At 39.2% G+C, this 27,091-nt stretch overlaps 1 protein-coding gene across 3 annotated transcripts in view; it reads right to left on the bottom strand.

Annotated features, from left to right (window-relative positions):
• Window positions 1-27,091, bottom strand: part of LOC143863607 (aluminum-activated malate transporter 9-like) — a 36,295-nt gene that overhangs the window by 2,957 nt on the left and 6,247 nt on the right. For all 3 annotated transcript variants that reach the window (XM_077374326.1, XM_077374324.1, XM_077374325.1), the window contains 3 exons: window positions 20,305-20,574; window positions 20,075-20,211; window positions 19,808-19,954 (listed from right to left, as the gene is read on the bottom strand). In XM_077374326.1, the coding sequence (XP_077230441.1) occupies window positions 19,808-19,954; window positions 20,075-20,211; window positions 20,305-20,574 (554 nt within the window). The remainder of the gene's footprint in view (window positions 1-19,807; window positions 19,955-20,074; window positions 20,212-20,304; window positions 20,575-27,091) is intronic.

Consider the following 27,091-nt stretch of genomic DNA (forward strand, 5'->3'; position numbering starts at 1 on the left):
TTCTTTCTCAATTCCTCCATGGAAGCTCTGATCTACAACTAGATCGGGGATCCCACTCTCCCGATCTCCGATACCTCTCCAATTTCTTTCTCCAGATCCCATCCTATCCCCTCCTTAAATTCTCCAACTGCTATAAGAATTAGAATCAAAGACCTATTTTTAGTGCCTGATGGATGTGATCTGGTTGCTGCTGGTGCCCTTCCCGTTGCATTTGGAACCTCCCATGTAGCACTTGTTCGCAAAGCACAATTGAGCTCTGGCCATGGCGAGATTACCTGGACTCTATTTTCCTCTTGTAGTTTTGTTTCTCTTTGCCGATCCTTCAATTTTTGCAAGATCTATCGATCCTCCAGCTCCTTCTAGTGTTAGTGTGTTATCTTTGAAGACTATATTGCAGAGGGCTTCAAATAGATGGCAGTTGTGTGGATTGTTACTTGATTTACTATGGCAAAGATTTCATCTTGGTAATGTTGTGTGGATATTAGTATTTTGTGTGGACAGATTGTGTACTGCTTGTATTGTTTGTGGGTTATTTTCAACTTGTAGCTTGATTAAGGTAGTACTTCAACAACAAACATCAGTTAGTGAAGTTGACCTCATTATCAAATGTTCAAACCAAACTAGTTACTTCCTTAGCACAGCTGATTATTGCTCCAAGATAGTGCTAATTCCGCCAGTTATTCTCTGATAGTTCACTACGAACAGTGACACCACAAAGATCTCAGATTTATTTGATGGTTGGCTGCTTCTATTTGAAATCCGTGGACTCTGGCAATTTCACCTATACACCTTCCATCAATTCAAACCCTAATCCAAGGTCATCTTCTCACCTAAACATTTTCAGGTATTTATCTCAATTTTGCTTTAAATATACTTTGTGTTGAATGATTTTTTTTTTTAGGTGGAATAATTTTACAATTAATTTGATTGCAATGTTTTAGTTATAATTAATATTAATCAATTTTGAATTCCAGTTATAGTATTGATTAGTGTTTAGGAGTTTTGCAATGATAGATAATTGTAATACTATTCTTTGTTCTTAAATGAATTGTTAATAGGAAGAAGGAGATCAGATGACTACTCTATTCGATATCATCGACATGAGTACTGTCTGATCTCAAGGCGGGATTAGAAATATTATCATGTGTATTTGATATCAGATGATTACTTTGGCATCATCTGATTTCATTGGAGTCCCCGTATTGGGGTTTGTGGTTGGTTTTTGAAGTGTTTGATATTGTTTTGCTTTATTAGGCTATCCAGCGGCTGGTCTGGACTAATTAATGTTGTTATCCTTTTATAATTGCTATAGATCGTGTATTGTTCTATTGAAATTTTTTTCTTAGTACTTGATTTATTTTTATAAGAATAGAATGGAATTTGTGATTATCTGGTAGACTTTTCTTCTTCTTTGATAGATTAACACAGTATTTTAGATTTTTGTTAAATTCTTTAGATATTAGAATTCCCTCTCGTTGCAAGGGCGATGAAGGCGCTAGCCCAAGCCCATCCTTAGGGGACTTGCTCGGTCCAAGTTGCATACCTCTCCTTTGTATATAGGAGACTTGCCTAGTCTCATTCTCTTACTAACCCTCCTCTTTGTGCGTCGTTTGGTTTTGGGAGAACACCCTACTCGGCTTGGCTTCATACCCCTATCCTATATGGGTATCTGGTTGCACATTTGTTGCACCCTAGGGCTAGGTAGCTGTCCGGCCCGGCTGGGTGTTTTACCTAAACCAAATATGCACAAGGTCTCTTTTTCCTTGTTAGCATTTTTCTCTATCCTACCTATATGTCTAAGAGACTTGCCCAGTCTCATTCTATTAGCATCCTCCTCTTTGTGCATTATTTGGTTTTGGGAGAACACCCTACTCGGCTTGGCTTCATACCCCTATCCTATATGGGTATCTGGTTGCACATTTGTTGCACCCTAAGGCTAGGTAGCTGTCCGGCCCGGCTGGGTGTTTTACCTTTGCCAAATATGCACAAGGTCTCTTTTTCCTTGTTAGTATTTTCTCTATCCTACCTCTGTGTCTAAGAGACTTACCTAGTCTCATTTTCTTGCTAAACCTTCTCTTTGTGTATCATTTGGTTTTGGGAGAACACCCTACTCGGCTTGGCTTCATACCCCTATCCTATATGGGTATCTGGTTGCACATTTGTTGCACCCTAGGGCTAGGTAGCTGTCCGGCCCGGCTGGATGTTTTACCTTTGCTAAATATGCACAAGGTCTTTCCTTATTACTTGTGAGCTTTATCTTAGCTTGATAGTCTCACTAGCACCCTTCTTTATCTCATTTTCTTTTAGGAGACAGGCTTTGTCTCATTAGCACCTCCTTCTTAGAATCCTTTTTTTTTCAGAGTCAGTCCTTTGCCTAGGAGTCTGTCCTTAGCTAGAGAGTCTATCTTTCTTTCAGGTTTCAGTCCTATCATCATAGGGGTTAGGATTTTATCCAACCTCTCATCAAATCTTGTGTTTTTCTATCCGCTCTTGTAAGGTATAGGATGCTGTCCAACCCTTGCAGAGTCGTGTTTCTGTTCTTTCTCCCGCAAAGCATAGGATGCTGTCCAACCTTTGCGGGATTTCAGGAGTCTGTCCTCCCCTTATGATGATAGGATTCAGTCCTCTTGCATCAAAAACTCAAAAAATACTATAAAACAACCAAAATATCAAAAACATCTGAAAAGCTAAAAATCTCAAAAATCTTGAGTCATTTAGAAGTAGTTAGGAAAATCGTTTTTCGAACTACGTTGGCTTGATCCTCTTCCACGAGGTACGTAGTGCAGCTTGAGATTCTTATCTCAGGTCCAGCCAAACCTTTGTAAATAAATCATTTACCCATTTTAAGAAAAAATACCAAAAATCTTCAAAACCTTGTTTTCAACAAGATCTTCCTCTAGAGTTAGGAGTTTGTCCTAGTTAAAGAGTTTTAGAGTTTTTGAGTTTGTCTTTGATGTGTTGTGTGGTTTGTTTGTGTTTGTGTTAGAGTTAGGAGTTTGTCCTAGAGTTATAGGAGCGCCTCCGTCCAGTCAGTTGGCGATTCATATCGCCGATTGATGATTAAGTCTTGGATACGCTAGTGATCCCATTGTTTCCCTTAGGGCGTACGGCCTAGCTACACTTAGATTATAGGAATCACCTGCATTAGCTTAGGACTAACCTGCATTTAGTTAGGGCATATAGGGTGTCCTAAAATCTACAATCCATTGGAATTTAAATAATCACACAAGAAGCTTTAAGAACTAGTCCGGTCTTTTAGATCGAGTCTAGGATAGAGGTCTAGATGTCTTAGGCATCATAGCTTAGAATAGGTACGAAGAACTACGTTGCCTTGATTCTCGTGGAGGCGGGGATACGTAGGCTTCTTTGGATGAACATCAGATCATCTAAAGACTCGGGCCTAGGTATAGATTAGAGTTTTAGGGTTGTATGGTATCGAGTCATTTTCTATGTTTTGCAGTGTTTTCTTACTTTATTGCGCAGACCTTATACTTTTTTGGTGCGTCATGCATGTGTTTGTTCATCAGAACTTAGACACCCATTAGGCATGTCACTTATAACCTAGCTATGCTTAGGTGATACATGTTTCTTTTTATTTTATCTTGTGTGCCTTTGATTTCATCTCCGAGACATGCATGATTAGATAGACGTCTTCTCGGAGATATTCATTCCCATTTCATATGAGTTTCCCCCAAAGCTCTTCAAAATTATTAAGTAAATGGCATAAGAGACCAGGTGTTTGCACTTGGGCGGATGAGGTGCTCTCTAGACCTTCCGAATTCGTAACCAGGCACGAACCTTATTTTATATCTCTGGTTATCCGTTGCAACAGAGCATAGTATGGGATCCAAGGCCCATTTGCCTTTTTCCTTGGATGGCGACTCTTCTTTGTTTAAGGTACGCCTCGAATCTGGGCTAGTCCCCGAATCGAGAGGTATCTCACCTTTTGTATCGCCACTCATGCTGTGAGGGGCACTTCTTTCGAGAGTTCCTTGGTAGAGCTCTCCATTCACGTGGATGATCCTGAGACTTAGTGTGGGGCCCGTTCCCCGCCTCTCTCTCGGATCGGGGTCCACAGGCTGGCGACTCTGCTGGGGAGTTCTTGGAACATTGCCTAACTCTGTTAAAATGCCATTTGTTATTAATTTTGAAGAATTTTGGGCTAAAATCATTATAAATTGGAATTCAATCGCTTAGAATCCAGGGGCACCAAATAGGTGTTTAAAACGAGGGATTGACACACTGCACAGAGACATACATCATTTTGTTCTTTATTTTCTTTTATTGATTTTATTATAATTGGCTCTACGGGATAGAAACAATGCGTGCCACATAGGATGTCATTACCCTGTTGGTGCTGTTGTATCTATTTCCAAGCTATGCGCTCGTGCTGCACCCGTAAACACTCGGTGCACTTGTGTTTACAGCAGCCGATGAGCAATGAAGCATACTATGTATAGCACTCGGTGCACTTGTGTTATACATACTAAGTATGGATCATATGCATAGTACCTGATTGAGTCCGGAGCTCTACTTTCCTTTTACATATATTATGTACATGAGTATATTTGCTAACCTAGTAAAAACCCAATTAGGACTTGCTTGTACTTATATATGTATTTTATTCATATAGGAGCGAACATGTGTTACTTACACATGTTGGAACCTAGATTTAGGAACCTTGTCCTGTGTATAGATTATTGTAACTCACCTTATGTGGTTACAATGCAGTCCTAGTACACTCACATGTCTGTCTTGAGTCAAGTATCTTGACTCTGTTTGGATATATTTAGGGCTGGTGCCCCTGGTTAGGATATATATGTATATATGGATATATTGATTATTAGATTACGGCTTACTCCTTTATAATGTTTCCTTGTCTAATCCAATCAGTCATATTCTTTGAGATTTAGGTTTGGTCGGTGACTTCTACTTGTCATCGCTATGACCATGGTTTTTTTTTTTCTGATCTTTTGATCATAGATCTGATCCATACCTTGTATCATTTATCTATATTCCATTGATATTTAAATTAGGGCCTACCTCTTAGTTAGGTTCTTCTTCCTAATCTATCAATTCTTTCTATTTATCCATTATGTGGATAATTATTAGATTATTGGCTCTTTATCAATAATCTATCCCGTGATCTATTGTTCATAAAATTGATCCATGTTTTTCATTGTGAATTTACATTATTAGATTAGGGTTTACCTCTTAGTTAGGTTTTCATTCTTAATCTAATCAATTATCCCTATCTATTCATTCTTTTAGATTATGATCAGATCGATGACTTCTAATCATCATTCTTATGGTCACGATCTATCCTTCGATCTTTTGGTTGCAAATTCAACCCATCTATAAATGTCGTCATTCATGATCAGTCCCTCATTTGATCACATCCCTCTGATGACCATATTTTGTTTTCCACTCATGAGCCTATCTTGCCACCATCATTTGAGTGTAAGTATCCTTGCTGGGAGACCTATACTACTGAGTTTATCCATATACCCTTGAGATGACTTGTGGGGTCCCTTTGTGTGGCCGTCATGGTGCCAAATTTTTACCCAACACATTTTCAATGTGATCACCATCTTTTGGGATTGTTGATGAGTCATGTGTTTATCTTACCATAATCCTTCTTCCAATTGTTATGCTGTTGGTTCTTACCCAAGGGAGAGATGTGTTTGTATTATCTCTTGTTTCAACTTGTGTATAACATTCAACGAGATTGTCTCACACTAAAATTAGTGTTTGTCATTTCCATGACAGGAGTCAGACCTAATTGACTTCACCCATTTGTTGAACCAGTTTCCTTTCATTTCACCCAGCCAGGTCAACAGAACCTACACCAGGGTTGAACCCCTAGTTATGGACATCATGGAGGAAGGAGTGCCACCCATAACCTTTCAATGCCAGTTCATTTACCATCGAAGAAGTGTCCTGTTTTGTTAAGTTTGTCTTTCGTTGAGTGTACACCAACTTTCTTCTCTCAAAGTTGGTAAGTCTTATTGTGTCAATGTCAAACAAAAGAAAGAAATGTGTGTGTCATGTTTGTCAGTCGTGTTCATTCACAGTTTGTTGCTTCCATCCTTTGTCAAGTTCAATGTAGAGCTCATTGAGGCGTGTCGAAAAAAAAAAGAGTTACTAATGTACTTCAGAGTCTTCAATTCAATAAAGTTGTTCATTTTGTATCTTTGATGTTCTATGATTCACTCTTAGATCTAATGTTTAAACTAAAACTAAAGACACCCTTCTCGAATGAGAATGCAGACGAAATTCCCCTCGAGATCTGAAACATGATCAAACGAGAGGAAGAGCGTCGAGCGTAGCCACTCAAAGAAGAAATCAAAGCTGTTGATAGTGGTATTGAAATCCGAAACTCGGGAAAGATGGATTGGCAAAACTTTATCTTCCGAGGAGAGCGAGGAATTGATAAACCTGTTTATAGGGGTTTGAGGTAGTCTTGCTTGATCCTATAAGGATAAACCAGGTGAACGCCTTGTTGTTGTGAAAAGCAAGACTCATTCCGCTTTAGACACTCAGTCGAAAAGTAAGAATTTGAGAGGGATGAACATCAAGCATTAAGTGAAGCTGATGAAGACATTGAGAGATGACTTTCAGAAAAGAAAGCCATAGACTTGATCCCCAAGAAGAGCATTTGTGTTGTACATCTTGGTGGGATTTCAAGTCATCGTATTCAGATAGTAAGGACAGTTTTTATGTCCAAAAGAAAGAGAATATTCAAAAGAAAAGAAAGGCATGAGAAAAAGAGACAAAAGGAGAAGGGAATGTGTCCCTAAGACAACATCTTGGAAAAATCAAAGACCCAAGTGATGGAGTCTATGAGATGGATTGAATATCAGAATTGTCTCCAACATTTGGAGACTATTGAGAGCAGTATAATCTTGAGCATGAGTTCAATATTCGAGAAGCGCACAAGTTTAAGTGGAGCACCATGGTTGAAGTCTTGCTTGCAAATACCGCCAGACTCTAAAAAAAAAAATAATAAAAAAAAAATTTCAAAGTCTTGAACCTTAAACATTCAAAAGCTTGTACATCAAAACACCAGGAGGCCATCCTTGGACGTTTGAGCCTTTATAGCCAAAATCCCAATGTTTAAAAATCCTTTTGTGAGCCCTTTGAGCCAATATTTTAAAACCAAATAATTCTTTCAACCACATTATAAACCAGGGGCATTTTATGCACCTGAACTACGTCATGACCTGATCCCCAACTCTTCGGGGGTACGTAGGCAACTTGATAAACTCAAGTTCGGTCAAACCTTGGGGATAAAAGCTAAATCATTCCCCTTCCAAAATTTTGAAGCTAAAAAGCTAAACCATTCTTTGTTAAACCCCAAAGCGAACTACGCGGATCTGATCCTCCATTTTTGGGGTACGTAGGTAGTCTGGCAAGACCAGATTCGGTCCAGATCGTTTGAACTTTTGATATCTAACCCTTTTGAACCCGAGCCTACCTATAAAGTTCTTCTGGTGAGACGAGCAAAGGTTTAAGGCATTTGAAAACAAAAACAGAAGGAAATAAAAAGAACGAGAGTCTGAAGACCCACTAGGTTGAAAACCCGAAAGGGCAGCCTAGAATCGTGCGTTTGCTAAGTCGATAACCAAATGAGATGGCTTATGCAAAATGAGGGTAGCGGTCTACTGGATTGAAAAATTGAAGAGGCAATCCAGTCAGAGGCGAAGACTTCCCACAAAAAGTGGGCTGATAAACATGGAAGGAGTTCATCGGTTATGAAGAACTTTGACGTTTGAATAGTATGAGAATTCCAGGCAAAAGCTGAGGCAAATGGTTTGCTAGACCTGAAACCTGGAATGCTATAATCATGAGTTCCCACCAGAGGAAACTCGAAGAGATGAAGAAGCAATCACTGCACAGGGCAGGATCTTGGAATCCAAGTAGTGTCAGTGAGACTTACTTTGACACCCTTTTTAAACTAGGAGCATTAAAACTGAGCAATCCAAAGGGGGTAATAACCATGACGGAAATACCGATGGAGGAAATTAATGCCTCTTGACATGGTTTTTGAAATTATTCTTAGAGCGGCTAGCCTTACCATTTAAAAATACACATAAGGTCTAAGGGTGAATCAAAAGTGAGTCAAGTCCCTTGAATAATGTACATTTTCTTTGATAGAGTCTTGGAAGTCTGTTCCTCATTCATATTTGTTTTCCTTCAAGGTCCAAGTCATCTGGCACTGGAAGAATGGGTGTATACTTTCTGAAGTGATAAAAATGAATAGACCCTGGTTTAAGTACCAGAGAAAAGCGAGAAATATCTTGTTCAGAAATGTTGAAGATGTCAAATTTCAAGCAGAAGGTGGTGGAAAGAGCGAACCTCAAATAGTGGTCAATGAAAGGAGAAGTCTTTGAGCGTAGCCATTATCCCATCTTTATTCCAAAGAAAGAACCTATACAAACCCAAATTTTCCTACCTATCCTGGTTTTACTTTCCTTGGGACTCTTGTTATGGAAGTACAATACACTAGGGGCATCTTTTATGACTTGCGTCATAAAAGATATCAAGAAAAAAAAGGCAATCAGTGTCAATGTCTTCATTAAGTTGAGATAAGAGATGTAAGAGTATATCTCGAACCAAACTTCTAAACTCCTTAGACGAGTCCACTCTCCTGAAGAGTCAACTTCCCAAGAAAAATCAATTTCCTCAGTGGAGTCTAGAATTTGCTCCCCAACCTTCAAACCTCAGCATAATGCTTTTTACCTGTTAAAGAAGGGTCAATACATGGAATTTTCTTCAAGTTTCTTGAGTTTTATCTTCAGCAAAGATCATGCATTTTCAATCATTCTTGGCGAAGAATGACTTATTCACCTTGTGAAATCGATCAAAGTTGGTTATTTTTTCAATCATTTCAATGAATTTTCCTTTCATTTTAAAAAAATATTTCTGCCAATGGCTCCGCGATTTGGAGTTTGGTCCTTTCTTTCATCATTTGAAAGATTTTAAAAGTTGTTTTCGCCAATGGCTCCGCGATTTGGAGTTTGGTCTTTTCTTTCACCATTTGAAAGATTTTAAAAGCTGTTTTCGCCAATGGCTCCGCGATTTGGAGTTTGGTAATTTCTTTCACCATTTGAAAGATTTTAAAAGCTGTTTTCGCCAATGGCTCCGCGATTTGGAGTTTGGTAATTTCTTTCACCATTTGAAAGATTTTAAAAGCTGTTTTCGCCAATGGCTCCGTGATTTGGAGTTTGGTCATTTCTTTCACCATTTGAAATATTTTAAAAGCTGTTTTCGCCAATGGCTCCGCGATTTGGAGTTTGGTAATTTCTTTCACCATTTGAAAGATTTTAAAAGCTGTTTTCGCCAATGGCTCCGTGATTTGGAGTTTGGTCATTTCTTTCACCATTTGAAATATTTTAAAAGCTGTTTTCGCCAATGGCTCCGCGATTTTGAGTTTGGTCATTTCTTTCACCATTTGAAAGATTTTAAAAGTTGTTTTCGCCAATGGCTCCGCGATTTGGAGTTTGGTCTTTTCTTTCACCATTTGAAAGATTTTAAAAGCTGTTTTCGCCAATGGCTCCGCGATTTGGAGTTTGGTCTTTTCTTTCACCATTTGAAAGATTTTAAAAGCTGTTTTCGCCAATGGCTCCGCGATTTGGAGTTTGGTCTTTTCTTTCACCATTTGAAAGATTTTAAAAGCTGTTTTCGCCAATGGCTCCGCGATTTGGAGTTTGGTCATTTCTTTCACCATTTGAAAGATTTTAAAAGCTGTTTTCGCCAATGGCTCCGCGATTTGGAGTTTGGTCTTTTCTTTCACCATTTGAAAGATTTTAAAAGCTGTTTTCGCCAATGGCTCCGCGATTTGGAGTTTGGTCATTTCTTTCACCATTTGAAAGATTTTAAAAGCTGTTTTCGCCAATGGCTCCGTGATTTGGAGTTTGGTCCTTTCTTTCACCATTTGAAAGATTTTAAAAGATGTTTTTGCCAATGGCTCCGCGATTTGGAGTTTGGTCTTTTCTTTCACCATTTGAAAGATTTTAAAAGCTGTTTTCGCCAATGGCTCCGTGATTTGGAGTTTGGTCATTTCTTTCACTATTTGAAAGATTTTAAAAGCTGTTTTCGCCAATGGCTCTGCGATTTGGAGTTTGGTCATTTCTTTCACCATTTGAAAGATTTAAAAAAAAAAAAAACGTTTTCGAGGTATTCAAGTTCGTTTTCACACGGCATTCAAGGTATTCAAGTCCATTTTCACATGGCATTTCAAATCCATTTTCACATAGCATTCAAAGACCGTTTTCACACGGCATCCAAATCATTCAAGTCCGTTTCCACACGGCATTCAAGACCGTTTTCACACAGCATCCAGATTCATTTTCTCTTCAAATTTCAAGATCATTCATAATCAAATCTATCCTTTAATATTTTGCAAGAGAGGCTATCTCGTCAATATGTACTGAGTTAAGAGTTAGAGAGAGGCTATCTCACCAGCGTTTGCAGAGTCAGAGTCCGGCGAAAGGCTATTTCACCGTATTATCTTTGTAAATATCATTTTCAAAAATAAAAATAAAAATTTGATTTGCTTCCTTTTTCGGGTCGGCCAAAATGGTTTGTCTGTTTAACTTTGACATTCGCGTGACAAGCACGCTCTGCCAAAGAGGGGCATCTGTAGACACCCCATTTTGACCGTGCCCTAAACATTCCAATTTTGTGTAAAACCCCATTAAATCATTGAGATAGGGCCCCAAACTTCACCCTAAGCTAGGGTAGGATCCTACCAAGCTCCTTACAAAATTTCGTCGAAATCGGAGTGCGTTTGCCTGGCAAACGAGCCGAGAGAATATCGTAGTGTAAATTCAAGAGGGGAGTGAATCAGGGATTAAGGTGGCTGTCCCAAGAAAGATGAGGGGTAAAGATATCATTTTCTTATAACCCATCGAGTGAGGGTTTCAGAGGTTTTTTCATTTTTCGTAAAAAACAGGGGGAGAGAGCTAGAGAGGCAGAAAGCATCTCAAACCCTAATGACAGCCACCATCTTCTCCATCTATAAATAGAGGATGCTCATTTGCAAGAGGGGAGGGGGTTTTCATTTTTCGTTAAAAAAAAAGAGAGAGAAAAATGAGGGAGAGCCCGAGAAAACCCCAAAAACTTATTTTCCGATCACCTTCTTCGGTGGATCTCACCGGAATCCTAAGCTCCGGCCGGCCAAGTCTCATTTTCTTTGGCCTAAAGCCTGCTATTAATCTCCAGATTTGAAGAGTTCATCTTGAGAAACACCATTTTTCCACCTCAAACCCTAACTGTACCTTTTCTTCTCCGGCGAGCTCATCTTCTCCGGGCGGCTGGTGCGGGAACCAGATCGGAGCCAAGTTTCGGGAGGTGATCTGTGCATAGCATGGCATAGATGCTAGGGAGATCTCATTTTCGTTTTAGAGAGAGATTTGAAAACCTAACCCTATTTGTCTTCATCTTCTCTGATTGAACCTTACGGCAAGCTTGCCGGAACTCCGGCTGGTCAATTTTCACCTCTTACTCCTCTCTTCATCACACTACTACAAGATCTGCAGAGAGAGAGAGAGAGAGAGAGAGAGAGAGAGAGAGAGAGAGAGAGAGAGAGAAGCTCCGGTCAATCCTTCTGGTCATTTCATCTTCTTCTCCGGTAACCTCTGCAAATTCCGGCAACATTCTAACTCCAGCCGGTCACTTTTTGGTTCCAACCGATTCACCTCCTCCGGCGAGCATAAATTCCGGTAGATCCTCTTCTTCTTCCTCTATTAGCTTTCTTTGCTATACTCTAACAAGAGATCTTGCATTTATCTTTTCAAAACCCTAGCAGTTCTTTCATAGTCTTTTCATTTTTCTTTCTCAATTCCTCCATGGAAGCTCTGATCTACAACTAGATCGGGGATCCCACTCTCCCGATCTCCGATACCTCTCCAATTTCTTTCTCCAGATCCCATCCTATCCCCTCCTTAAATTCTCCAACTGCTATAAGAATTAGAATCAAAGACCTATTTTTAGTGCCTGATGGATGTGATCTGGTTGCTGCTGGTGCCCTTCCCGTTGCATTTGGAACCTCCCATGTAGCACTTGTTCGCAAAGCACAATTGAGCTCTGGCCATGGCGAGATTACCTGGACTCTATTTTCCTCTTGTAGTTTTGTTTCTCTTTGCCGATCCTTCAATTTTTGCAAGATCTATCGATCCTCCAGCTCCTTCTAGTGTTAGTGTGTTATCTTTGAAGACTATATTGCAGAGGGCTTCAAATAGATGGCAGTTGTGTGGATTGTTACTTGATTTACTATGGCAAAGATTTCATCTTGGTAATGTTGTGTGGATATTAGTATTTTGTGTGGACAGATTGTGTACTGCTTGTATTGTTTGTGGGTTATTTTCAACTTGTAGCTTGATTAAGGTAGTACTTCAACAACAAACATCAGTTAGTGAAGTTGACCTCATTATCAAATGTTCAAACCAAACTAGTTACTTCCTTAGCACAGCTGATTATTGCTCCAAGATAGTGCTAATTCCGCCAGTTATTCTCTGATAGTTCACTACGAACAGTGACACCACAAAGATCTCAGATTTATTTGATGGTTGGCTGCTTCTATTTGAAATCCGTGGACTCTGGCAATTTCACCTATACACCTTCCATCAATTCAAACCCTAATCCAAGGTCATCTTCTCACCTAAACATTTTCAGGTATTTATCTCAATTTTGCTTTAAATATACTTTGTGTTGAATGATTTTTTTTTTTAGGTGGAATAATTTTACAATTAATTTGATTGCAATGTTTTAGTTATAATTAATATTAATCAATTTTGAATTCCAGTTATAGTATTGATTAGTGTTTAGGAGTTTTGCAATGATAGATAATTGTAATACTATTCTTTGTTCTTAAATGAATTGTTAATAGGAAGAAGGAGATCAGATGACTACTCTATTCGATATCATCGACATGAGTACTGTCTGATCTCAAGGCGGGATTAGAAATATTATCATGTGTATTTGATATCAGATGATTACTTTGGCATCATCTGATTTCATTGGAGTCCCCGTATTGGGGTTTGTGGTTGGTTTTTGAAGTGTTTGATATTGTTTTGCTTTATTAGGCTATCCAGCGGCTGGTCTGGACTAATTAATGTTGTTATCCTTTTATAATTGCTATAGATCGTGTATTGTTCTATTGAAATTTTTTTCTTAGTACTTGATTTATTTTTATAAGAATAGAATGGAATTTGTGATTATCTGGTAGACTTTTCTTCTTCTTTGATAGATTAACACAGTATTTTAGATTTTTGTTAAATTCTTTAGATATTAGAATTCCCTCTCGTTGCAAGGGCGATGAAGGCGCTAGCCCAAGCCCATCCTTAGGGGACTTGCTCGGTCCAAGTTGCATACCTCTCCTTTGTATATAGGAGACTTGCCTAGTCTCATTCTCTTACTAACCCTCCTCTTTGTGCGTCGTTTGGTTTTGGGAGAACACCCTACTCGGCTTGGCTTCATACCCCTATCCTATATGGGTATCTGGTTGCACATTTGTTGCACCCTAGGGCTAGGTAGCTGTCCGGCCCGGCTGGGTGTTTTACCTAAACCAAATATGCACAAGGTCTCTTTTTCCTTGTTAGCATTTTTCTCTATCCTACCTATATGTCTAAGAGACTTGCCCAGTCTCATTCTATTAGCATCCTCCTCTTTGTGCATTATTTGGTTTTGGGAGAACACCCTACTCGGCTTGGCTTCATACCCCTATCCTATATGGGTATCTGGTTGCACATTTGTTGCACCCTAAGGCTAGGTAGCTGTCCGGCCCGGCTGGGTGTTTTACCTTTGCCAAATATGCACAAGGTCTCTTTTTCCTTGTTAGTATTTTCTCTATCCTACCTCTGTGTCTAAGAGACTTACCTAGTCTCATTTTCTTGCTAAACCTTCTCTTTGTGTATCATTTGGTTTTGGGAGAACACCCTACTCGGCTTGGCTTCATACCCCTATCCTATATGGGTATCTGGTTGCACATTTGTTGCACCCTAGGGCTAGGTAGCTGTCCGGCCCGGCTGGATGTTTTACCTTTGCTAAATATGCACAAGGTCTTTCCTTATTACTTGTGAGCTTTATCTTAGCTTGATAGTCTCACTAGCACCCTTCTTTATCTCATTTTCTTTTAGGAGACAGGCTTTGTCTCATTAGCACCTCCTTCTTAGAATCCTTTTTTTTTCAGAGTCAGTCCTTTGCCTAGGAGTCTGTCCTTAGCTAGAGAGTCTATCTTTCTTTCAGGTTTCAGTCCTATCATCATAGGGGTTAGGATTTTATCCAACCTCTCATCAAATCTTGTGTTTTTCTATCCGCTCTTGTAAGGTATAGGATGCTGTCCAACCCTTGCAGAGTCGTGTTTCTGTTCTTTCTCCCGCAAAGCATAGGATGCTGTCCAACCTTTGCGGGATTTCAGGAGTCTGTCCTCCCCTTATGATGATAGGATTCAGTCCTCTTGCATCAAAAACTCAAAAAATACTATAAAACAACCAAAATATCAAAAACATCTGAAAAGCTAAAAATCTCAAAAATCTTGAGTCATTTAGAAGTAGTTAGGAAAATCGTTTTTCGAACTACGTTGGCTTGATCCTCTTCCACGAGGTACGTAGTGCAGCTTGAGATTCTTATCTCAGGTCCAGCCAAACCTTTGTAAATAAATCATTTACCCATTTTAAGAAAAAATACCAAAAATCTTCAAAACCTTGTTTTCAACAAGATCTTCCTCTAGAGTTAGGAGTTTGTCCTAGTTAAAGAGTTTTAGAGTTTTTGAGTTTGTCTTTGATGTGTTGTGTGGTTTGTTTGTGTTTGTGTTAGAGTTAGGAGTTTGTCCTAGAGTTATAGGAGCGCCTCCGTCCAGTCAGTTGGCGATTCATATCGCCGATTGATGATTAAGTCTTGGATACGCTAGTGATCCCATTGTTTCCCTTAGGGCGTACGGCCTAGCTACACTTAGATTATAGGAATCACCTGCATTAGCTTAGGACTAACCTGCATTTAGTTAGGGCATATAGGGTGTCCTAAAATCTACAATCCATTGGAATTTAAATAATCACACAAGAAGCTTTAAGAACTAGTCCGGTCTTTTAGATCGAGTCTAGGATAGAGGTCTAGATGTCTTAGGCATCATAGCTTAGAATAGGTACGAAGAACTACGTTGCCTTGATTCTCGTGGAGGCGGGGATACGTAGGCTTCTTTGGATGAACATCAGATCATCTAAAGACTCGGGCCTAGGTATAGATTAGAGTTTTAGGGTTGTATGGTATCGAGTCATTTTCTATGTTTTGCAGTGTTTTCTTACTTTATTGCGCAGACCTTATACTTTTTTGGTGCGTCATGCATGTGTTTGTTCATCAGAACTTAGACACCCATTAGGCATGTCACTTATAACCTAGCTATGCTTAGGTGATACATGTTTCTTTTTATTTTATCTTGTGTGCCTTTGATTTCATCTCCGAGACATGCATGATTAGATAGACGTCTTCTCGGAGATATTCATTCCCATTTCATATGAGTTTCCCCCAAAGCTCTTCAAAATTATTAAGTAAATGGCATAAGAGACCAGGTGTTTGCACTTGGGCGGATGAGGTGCTCTCTAGACCTTCCGAATTCGTAACCAGGCACGAACCTTATTTTATATCTCTGGTTATCCGTTGCAACAGAGCATAGTATGGGATCCAAGGCCCATTTGCCTTTTTCCTTGGATGGCGACTCTTCTTTGTTTAAGGTACGCCTCGAATCTGGGCTAGTCCCCGAATCGAGAGGTATCTCACCTTTTGTATCGCCACTCATGCTGTGAGGGGCACTTCTTTCGAGAGTTCCTTGGTAGAGCTCTCCATTCACGTGGATGATCCTGAGACTTAGTGTGGGGCCCGTTCCCCGCCTCTCTCTCGGATCGGGGTCCACAGTGTGCTTATTCTAGCACTGTGTTTCCATACGTTTTCGTGATTGTACATGATTTCCATCCAAAACCGAGATGTCCCAATTCCCATCTCGACCAAAACACATACCAAAACCAAAACCCGAAACCTTATTATCATCCTATATTTTTTTTTGAAAGATGACATATTTCATTAATATTAAGGTAGCATTCGGAACCAGGAGTCCCAGCCTGCAATACAAAATATTAAAGGGGACTTGCATGGGCATACCAACACCAGTTAGAAAGTACAACTTTATAAAGTCAAAATACAGCCACCCGTCACCTCCTCCTTTCTTCCTTTACATCAGCAAGTTTTCTTAACAATTTCGATAGGATTCCTTGTATACCTAAACTTAAACCTATGCCTTTCTAACCGAGACCAATCTGAAGTTCTGAGGCCCTACAATATTCGAAGCTTTCCGAGAAACAATATAGCAAGGCAAGAGTGTCCAGAAAGGAAGTCTAGGCGAAAAACAAAGTCTCTCAAGCCAAGACAAATTCTTACTTCCAGCTTCCAGCTTGCCTGCAACCATTTTCCTCCCCACTTAACTCTTCTCAAATGTCTAAAAGGAGCTAAACTGACTGGATTTGTATACTACCTTTCAATTTCCAAGTTTTCCTTAACTGAGAACAGTCCAAATTCCCTAAAGAATATCTCTGCACTTTTCAATAGGCGTCCTTTAATTTTGCGATCCAGTTGTTGGCTCAGCCTCTGTGACTATCCCTATTGTCTCATTCACATCTCTAGATTGCATGGATTGGAACATTTCTCTAGTTTTTCCTAGATTTTCCTGGTAGGACATCCCAAGTACGTCGCCCATAGCTAGGAACTCATTAAAGCCTTCCAATTCTAGGTTCCCAGGCTCTTCCCCATCATTTGATATCAAAATTTCTTTCCCTTTGTCTTGCCTACCTGATTCATTCGGTTGCACTAATTGAGCTTGTCCCACCTCAGGGAGACCTAATCTTGAGCCCCGGCTATCTGCGTCCACACTTAGATTCCAAATTGGCAATTGCCAGCTATTTCTCCTCTTCCAATAATTGCCTTCTTGTCCGCCTTTCTTTTTCTAGAAGCTTGTTAAAAATGGGCAAGTTTCGAAGGGGCGTATGAAGCTCCTCTTCACTATTCAAGCTGCCCTGTGAGGGGGTATCCCTATACTTTGAACTGCTGCCCTCTCCTTTAACCATTGTTTCTTAAGAGGGGAGATTAACACCTCACTTGGCGTGGGAGATTCCTTCCTTGCCAATTTTCATTATACTTCAGAGATTTAAGGAGATCCAGATCTTCGATGTAAGTGAGGTCTGCAGAATTCTCAATTCATGGAGACTTTCTCTTCTTCCAAATTCCATTATTATCATCCTATATTCTTCTAACAACGTAATTATTTGTCTTTTAATTTCAGTTTATTGCCTCCTAAAGTGATTCCAATTTCTTGCTTCCTAAAGTGATCCCAATCAGCTTTTATTTACCTTTGTTAAAGTATAAAAGATAAATAACGCCTTTCTCCAACAGCTTAAGCTTTTGGAGAAGTTGGTAAGTTAACATGGTATCAGAGCCAAAGGTCTCGAGTTCAAACCTCCCGGATAGCGAAAATCCACATGCGATGGTCAGCCCAAAGTGGGACCACATGTGCCACGTGTTTGCCAACTGGGCCACACGTGCGGGGGAGTGTTAAAGTATAAAAGATAAATAACGCCTTTCTCCAACAACTTAAGCTTTTGGAGAAGTTGGTAGGTAAACTACCTTTTACTTCACAATCTCCTCTAAAACTGTGGATTTTGATTTGTCTACACACAAGGAGGTTTAAAACCCATTCCACCTGTATGATTTGTTTGACTTTGTTCCACCCCATGAATAATCCAAGTTCTGATTTTTCTGTCATTTTCCTACTGATAGTCTCTGCATAAACTTGATTTATTGTTTAGACAATTCTAACAGATCTGGAAATGTTAAGATAGTTCTGCAAATCCAGGGAGCTTTTTATGCTATCTAGTATGATATTTACTCCATACCAGTCCAGATCCAGTCACCTTTGAATCCTTATAACCTCCTAGTTTGGAGTAAAAACAGTGACTACGATTAATCCAAATCATACCCAATTTACAAAGTTCAAAAGTTGTCCCAGTTGGTCCTACATCAGCGGGTTTAGGATCATCCTACATTTTGGGGCTCAATATAAAAGACCTACTTCACTGGGCTTGTCATCCTCTAAGTTGAAAACTGAGAGGGAAAAAACCATGTAGCATTCATTGAACAAGATGCCAAAATCAGATTTAAAAACTCAGTCCCGGTTGAGAACTCAGCCAAGGTAAAACTGAGTTGACTCGTGTAAGTCGATGACTAACAGTCAAATTTCCATTAACTCAGATGAATCAAAGGAGTTTTTGACTGACTTGGTAAGGCAAAATCCAGACTCATACGAGAACTCAGCCAACATAAAATTGATTCAAATTGGGCGAGATGATGATCGACTTTGAGTGTTTTAATACTGTGCCCAAAACCTTCTTCTCTTTTTCTGAAGTGGCCAAAACCTTGTTCTCGTGATCGACTTGGAGAGTTTTTAAATAGTAGCCAAAACCTTGTGCTCTTGAGCATCCCGGATTTTTCTCTTATTCCTAGCTATGCCAGCTTGCAACCTCTAATAAGCCTTCCATCTTGAAAACACCACTACTCCATAGCCTGTGTCAATGAAAAACCTTTACATCCTTCCGTTCCACGAATTCTTTAACCTATGCGAGTTGCAGTGAGGCCCCCATAACCTAGAATGAGAATTTCAATTGAAGGAAAAGTGAGGTGAATGAAACTAAGTAAATGGAATTGGTTATCACCTCATTGAGAAGAAGACCTGACTCTGCCTTTTGTTTCCACCATAATGCAAGCTATTCCCAGCCTCTCTTCTCTATTGCCTATGAAAAAAAAAAAACTACTCATCTCAATCAAAATGCACCCGTTCCTCTATGAGCTGCTGAAAACACCTATTGGTCTCCAGTTTTACATCTGGACCCTCCAAAAAATTGCTCAGAGCCACTTATACAAAAAATTGCTCCTAGAATTTCAAATGCACTTCAAGAATCCCTGAGCTTAAAAAATCAAAATGCCCTAAGATTGTCAATAAGACTAGAAACTACTAGCATTAAATACTTTTACTTAATAAATAGGCCCTATAGGCGTAAATAAAAGCGTCTGGAAGTTTATCAAAAATATTCTCTGAGTCATAGTTGTTATATCCAACAAAGTTGAGAAAACTATAGTCGGACAATGTTATTGCATTGAGTGTGCACAAGGAGTAAGTAATCGACCAATTGAAAGATGCATTCAGAGCACCAGCATGAATTAGGGACAAATGTTTCTATCTAAAACAATTGATCAAATGTTGCTTTGAGGTGTTAGTCTTAGTATCTCATCGATGATGACGACAAGGACTCTGATGAAGTCCATGCTATGGAGAAATGAGAAATTGTTCCTTAAGGAAATAAAGTACGATGCAATAAGAAAATAAAGGCCAGTTTAGAGGTGCAATTTTGTGTTTAAAGTTACAGTCTAAAATTTGCACCTATAGTATTAAAAAATATTGATGCCTAGTTTCCTTCTGAGTCAAATCCTACCACCTTATTGAAAGAACTGCAGACATATAATTGATTTTTCAAAGTAGATAATTAATTGTTCCATGAAAATAGCAACACTATATATGGGTCAAGGAGGAGGAAATTTCACAATAATTAACTAAATAAGAAACTTTCCCCAAATAATATGGAACTATGGGAGTTCATTTTAATGAAAGATAAAGCAGTCATAAGATATATCACATGGAAACAGGGATAGTATTCTTTCTACAAGCAACAACCGTATTAAAAAACTTTAAAAAAGGAGGCACAGCTACCTGTATTTCTGAAAGTATGCATCCGTGCAATGCCATGACCATGAAGGCGCAGTGCCTTAGTGCACCACTAACTTTAACATAGTTCTTCCAAGGATATCTGAACATCTTATAAGGGCCATGGGGTGGCTCCCAGATAGCAAAGCCTTGCTGCATAGGTGAGAAATTAAAATGAACTCAACTTTTTCTTTTTTGAATGGTAAATGAATGAACTCAACTTTAACAAACAAATTAGGACAGATAATTGGCCCACATGGAATAAAAACGTACCAGAGTTTCCTCTTGGCTTGTAGATTCCACCGCGGACCTGTAGCCACTGTACAGAGGATCATCAGAAGCTTGGTATGTAAGAATCTTTGAGGGGACTCTCTCATATTCAACGCATTGAAGGTACCCATTGACACAGCCTACAAAAAAAACCCATGGAAATAGTAAGTCATTTAAGCACATGAAAATTCCTAATAGATGGGATAGACAATTAAACAACTAAGTAATTAAACCTTCGAGCGAGGTAGCAACGCCCATGAAATTTTTCACCACTAGGTTGTGCAGATCCTCGCCCGCCCAGATGGGATAGATGCAAATGTTTACAGCCAAGCCAACACCGGCACCAAGAGCTATAAGCCAGAACCGGGTTACTGCCGTGTGGATAAATTCCCTTGTACGATTCCCAGATACCAATATGAAACAGTATGTCAGCAAGAAGACACGAAAACCATACTCATATGGCTTCATTGTAGGGTACAATTTTATAAAGGTCGCCAAAAAACCTAACAGCCACAACAGTTAGTCAGTCATCCATCTAGGATGGAAAAATATGTTGGAAAATTTTGAGGGTACTGTTGTTGATAAAAACAGAAACTTGTTGCTTCAAGGCGTGATATCACTTTCCTTAAGACAAAATTCGCCCCCACTAGTAGTGTGCAAAGGGGATACGCGAATTGCCTCCAAGATACAATGAAGCCTAGTAGGGAAGCCCTACTAATGTTTGATGACGCGTAGCACTAGTGGAATCAAACCCGAAATGCCCTTCCGAAATTTCAAGCCTTAGAGAAATTTCTAGATAATGTTTCTGCAGAAAAACAGTATCTAGAACAGTAAACAAAAGAAAAACAGTATATAGAAATACTTGGGGATTTTGTAGGAGTGTAGAAGAGAGTGTAAAGTCTGTCAGAATTGCCAATTCGTTTTCTATATAAAATGACTGAAGTTTGCACATTTTTATAGACCATCTGGTGTCTTTTCAGTGTGAAAAACACCTCTACAAGGCACCTTTCCAGAATGTTTGAAATCTGACCGTTAGATCGCACCCATTGATATTGAATGGTCCTGGTTGATTCTAGAGGTGACTGTTGGTTTGAGTAAAACCTCTCTCCAACCCAGTCATCGTTAGATCAACCATCTATGGTGTGGATCGCACCCCCTTGGCACATGACCGTTGGGGGAAGGGACACAACCCATTTGATCACACCCTTTGACCGTTGGAGTCATGGGCCCGTTGGGCCGACCGTTAGGCCCGAACCGAAACGGGCCCACCGTTAGGCCCGAACCGAAGCTCAACCCAACTGAACCATTCGGCTTGATGGGCCTGCGAACCATTTGACCCACACATCCGACCGGTCCACCTTCATCTTGATCCAATGGTGCAGATCAAATCTGGAAAAATTAAAGGCTCCAATCGCTCCTCGCGACGTTGCGTACGTGCGAAGTGCAAAGTGCGCCTAAAAAAGCGCCAATAAAGCGCCACTATGCGCCCTATAGCCCATTGCCCACGCCGCGCGCGCGCGTGTGCGAACGTTGCGTTGCACCGTCCCGCGGGTCCAACCATGGGTTCAACCCAATGTGCAATCAACAAGAGTTAGAAAAGGTAGTGCTTTATAAGCCCTTCTCTTTCTTTTCTCTCATCCGGTACGGGACTATCTTTTCAACTACACTTCTACATCCTTTTGTAAAAGCAAATATTTCCAAGAAAACATTTTCTTTTTCCCAAACGCTTTTGATAAAACATTTTCCAAAACACTAAAACATGTAATATACATGATTTTGAAAATGCAAAATCACTAACAATCCCCCACCATTTTCAAAATCAAAGAAAATTTTCTCATCAGGCTTGGAAATCTTATGCATAGATGAAGGTATCTCTCGATTTGAACCTTCACTTAGTGAGGACATATCAAAGTTAACCAGAATTGCATAGTAGACGTATCTTTGAACTAGCTATTCTATTTGGTTAACCGGATACGTCTCACACACAAGATTTCACCTCTTTGGGCAATTTCTAAAATCGACACATGTACTGGCCTTGTGTCTATATCTTGGTTTCATGAGCGCTCTAGAGACTAGCTAGGTCTCATAGGAAGCGGCACCACTCCCACACTCACATAGGTAGGCTTATCAAGAGTGCCCCTGTAACTAAAACACTCAAACTCTATGTTATAAGCCTATTAAGAGTTTAAATACCCAGCTTTCTCCTTTTAAACATTACAGGTACCAAGCACTTTACCTTGGGATGGCAAATAATACAAATTATAGTGCTTGCAATCACTCCATATGATGTACTTGGACTCATTGAACTCAAGACTTGATGTTTATTCAAGTGTTGAGTTGAGGTTCCATCATTGGTGACTATTGGTTAATGGCTTTAACCTCATCCCTAATGATGTTTTACTCACCAGATCTCTTGCAAGAGCTTTAGTGAATGGATCGGCCAAGTTTTGGCTCGATCTCACAAAATCAATAGTTACTACTCCATTAGTAAGTAACTCTCTTATAGCACTATGTCTAAGTCCTATATGTCTGGACTTACTATTATAAACATGATTATATGCCCTAGATAGTGTGGCCTGACTATCACAATGGACATAAATCGATGGCATTGGTTTAGACCATAACGGAATTTCTAATAACAAATTCCGAAGCCATTCCGCCTCTTTACAGCATGCTGCCAGAGCTATAAACTCTGCTTCCATAGTTGAAGTTGTTATGCATGTCTGTTTCTTAGAGGCCCAGGAGACTGCTCCCCCACCAAGGGTGAAAATCCACCCACTGGTTGATAAATGGTCTATACGCTCAGTTATCCAACTAGCATCAGAGTATCCTTCTATTATAGTTGGATACCCACTATAACATAAACCATAGTCTATAGTTTTCTTTAAATATTTTAAAACTCTATAGACTGCATTCCAATGAGAAAAACTAGGATTACTGGTAAACCTACTAAGTTTACCTACAGCATATGCTATGTCAGGCCTAGTACAAGTCATAGCATACATAAGATTACCAATTACACTAGCATACCCTAGTTGAGAGATAGTCCTGCCAGTATTAAGATACAACTTTATATTTGGGTCAAAAGGTGTTGAAATGGGTGAACATTCAAAATGGTTAAACTTTTTGAGAACTTTCTCAATATAATGTGATTGTGTTAGAATAAGACCATTATCCTGTCTTATGATTCTAATACCCAAAATCACATCAGCTTCACCCATATCTTTCATATCAAAGTTTTGAGAAAGATATGATTTAGTACTTTGAATGCTTTCAATATCGGTACTAAAAATTAACATGTCATCAACATATAAACAAATAACAACACCTTTGCCACCCTTAAATTTCCTGTATATACATTTATCTGACTCATGTATCTTATAACCATTTGACACTAAGACTTTATCAAATCTTTCATGCCATTGTTTAGGGGCTTGCTTAAGCCCATACAAAGATTTGATAAGCTTACATACTTTATGCTCTTGGCCTGGCAGAATAAATCCCTCAAGTTGTTCCATATACACTTCTTCATCAAGTTCACCATTTAAGAATGCGGTTTTAACATCCATCTGGTGAATGTGAAGTTTGTATATGGAAGCAAGAGCAATCAACACTCTAATGGTAGATATCCTAGCAACTGGTGCATATGTGTCAAAGTAATCAATACCGGGTTTTTGAGTAAACCCTTTGGCAACTAACCTTGCCTTAAACTTTTCTATGGTCCCATCTACTTTGATCTTCTTCTTGAAGATCCATTTACATCCTATAGGTTTAGACCCAGGTGGTAGATCAACCAAAATCCAAGTTTTATTACCCATGATAGAATCTATTTCGTCATTAATTGCTTCTTTTCAAAAAGCAGTATCTTGTGACTTTATGGCTTCTTCATAGGTTTGAGGGTCACTTTCTATGCTTAAGTTTAACAAGACAGAACCTTGGAGTTTTTCTCTTGTCCCTTCTACCAGGTAGGTTACAAAGTCAGGGCCAAAACTCCTATCCCTTCTATCTCTTGAACTTCTTCTTATTTTACTAGGTTGTACACTAGGTTCACCAACTTCTGTTTGTGATTCTAAAGGATGATCTATAGAAGTTGTAGGTTCAATTTCTTTAGGAATTGAAGTGAACCTATTTTCATAGAAAAAGGCATCTCTAGATTCAATTATGGTATTGACATCTATGAAATCATTAGGTTCTATAACTAAGAACCTATAGGCCTTACTGTGACTAGCATATCCCAAAAAGATACACTCAATACCCTTTTCACCTAATTTCCTTAACTTAGGTTTAGGGACTTTAACTATAGATCTACAACCCCAAACTTTAAGGTAACTTAAGTTTGGTTTTCTTTTCTTCCACAATTCATAAGGGGTTATATTAGATTTCTTACTAGGTACCCTATTTAAAATGTGACAAGCCGTAAGTAAGGCTTCACCCTAAAAGCTCTTATTTAAACCAGAATTAACAAGCATAGCATTAATCGTTTCAGTAAGTGTCCTATTCTTCCTTTCTGCTACACCATTTTGTTGTGGTGTATAAGGGGCAGAAGTTTCATGGACTATGCCTACTGATTCACAGAAATGAGGAAAGTGATATTCACCACCTCTATCTGATCTGAGACATTTAATGCTTGTTATACATTGGTTTTCGACTTCAGTTTTATAAATCTTAAATTTTTCTAAAACCTCATCTTTATGACTAAGTAGATAAACATAACAGTACTTAGAATAATCATCAATAAATGTAACAAAATACTTTTTACCTCCCTTTGTGGGAATACTATGTATGTCACATACATCACTATGTATTAAATCTAACAAGTTAGAAGTTCTATCTACTTTAGGGAATGACTTAGTGATTATCTTGGTTTGCATGCATGTTTTACATCTATCTACTAAGTCATTTTCATATTTAGGAATTAAGGTTAACTTAACCATATCATTCATTTTCCTAGTATTTACATGTCATAAACGATTATGCCATAAAGATAAAGAAGAATCCAAAACATAAGCAAAGACATTCACTTTATTCATATTAAGTTTGAACATCCCTTCATACATATATCCCTTCCCAACAAAAGTACCCCCCTTAGAAAGAATGAACTTGTCAGATTCAAATACAAGTTTGAAGCCATTCTTGTTGAGAATGCTTCCAGACACTAAGTTCTTTCTAACTTCTGGTACATGGTAGACACCGGTTAGAGTGAGTCGCTTGCCGGATGTGAACTCAAGTTCCACCTTGCCCTTCCCTTTGACTTCTGCTGTCGACGAATTTCCCATGTATAACACGCTTCCATCTTCAACAGTTTCATAAGTTGAAAACAGGTTCCTGTCTTTACAGACATGCATCGTCGCACCAGAGTCAATCCACCAATCATTGCCATCTTCAAGCATATTTGCCTCTGAAATCATGGCGACAAACTTTTCTTTGTCTGTTGGTGCACCTGACTTCTTATCCTTAAGAAGTCGGCACTCACTCTTGTAATGGCCTGATTTGCCACAGTTGAAACAAGCACCCTTTCTTTTCTTATTCTTATTAGTCTTCTTTTCAGGGTGTTTGTTTCTCTTCCAATTGCCTTTTCCTTGTTGGTTCGAATTCTTGACATTTTCCACCAAATGGATCTTAGAGGATACAATTTCATTTTCTTTCTTGTCTCTGATTCTTGACTCTTCCTCAATCCTGAGGCATTGAGCCAAGTCTTCAATAGACATATCCTCTTTCTTGTGTTTTAGACTTTTTCTATAGTCTTTCCAAGTTGGTGGAAGTTTGTCAATAATTGAAGGGACAATGAAGGAATATCATCAAGAATGATGCCTTGCAAATGAATTTGATTAATTACATGTTGTATTTCATGTAATTGATCAATAACAGACTTATCATCTACCATTTTAAAATTTAAAAATTGACTCACAGTGAATTTCTTGCTACTGGCATCTTCCGCCAAGTATTTGGCTTCAAGTGCATTCCAGATTTCACTTGCTGATCCCATACCTTGATATATGTCAAATAGTGTATCTGACATAGCATTTAGGATGTGCCCTTTGCAAATGTAGTCATCCTGTTCCCACTTCATCCTTGCACGAGCCTCCGCCAAAGTTTCATTTTCATTGCTGCGGGCTTTATAGTAGTGAGAACCCGGACCACTTTGAGTGATGTCAAAATGAAGCGCAACTTCTTCTGCCAGCGCTTGAAATTTCCTTTGTCGAAACGTTCGAGTTTGACAAAGTCTTGGGTCATTTGACGAACTGAATAAAGTGCCATTGAAACAACAGTAGAAAATCTTGTCTTAAGATTGTTGGAAAATTTTGAGGGTACTGTTGTTGATAAAAACAGAAACTTGTTGCTTCAAGGCGTGATATCACTTTCCTTAAGACAAGATTCGCCCCCACTAGTAGTGTGCAAAGGGGATCCGCGAATTGCCTCCAAGATACAATGAAGCCTAGTAGGGAAGCCCAACTAATGTTTGATGACGCGTAGCACTAGCGGAATCAAACCCGAAATGCCCTTCCGAAATTTCAAGCCTTAGAGAAATTTCTAGATAATGTTTCTGCAGAAAAACAGTATCTAGAACAGTAAACAAAAGAAAAACAGTATATAGAAATACTTGGGGATTTTGTAGGAGTGTAGAAGAGAGTGTAAAGTCTGTTAGAATTGCCAATTCGTTTTCTATATAAAATGACTGAAGTTTGCACATTTTTATAGACCATCTGGTGTCTTTTCAGTGTGAAAAACACCTCTACAGGGCACCTTTCCAGAATGTTTGAAATCTGACCGTTAGATCGCACCCATTGATATTGAATGGTCCTGATCGATTCTAGAGGTAACTGTTGGTTTGAGTAAACTCTCTCCAACCCAGTCATCGTTAGATCAACCATCTATGGTGTGGATCGCACCCCCTTGGCACATGACCGTTGGGGGAAGGGACACAACCCATTTGATCACACCCTTTGACCGTTGGAGTCATGGGCCCGTTGGGCCGACCGTTAGGCCCGAACCGAAGCCCAACCCAACTGAACCATTCGG

This window comes from Tasmannia lanceolata, unplaced genomic scaffold, assembly GCF_043159265.1.
Source record: "Tasmannia lanceolata isolate RefF3 unplaced genomic scaffold, GAP_Taslan_0.1 ptg000044l, whole genome shotgun sequence".
Lineage (NCBI taxonomy): Eukaryota > Viridiplantae > Streptophyta > Magnoliopsida > Canellales > Winteraceae > Tasmannia > Tasmannia lanceolata.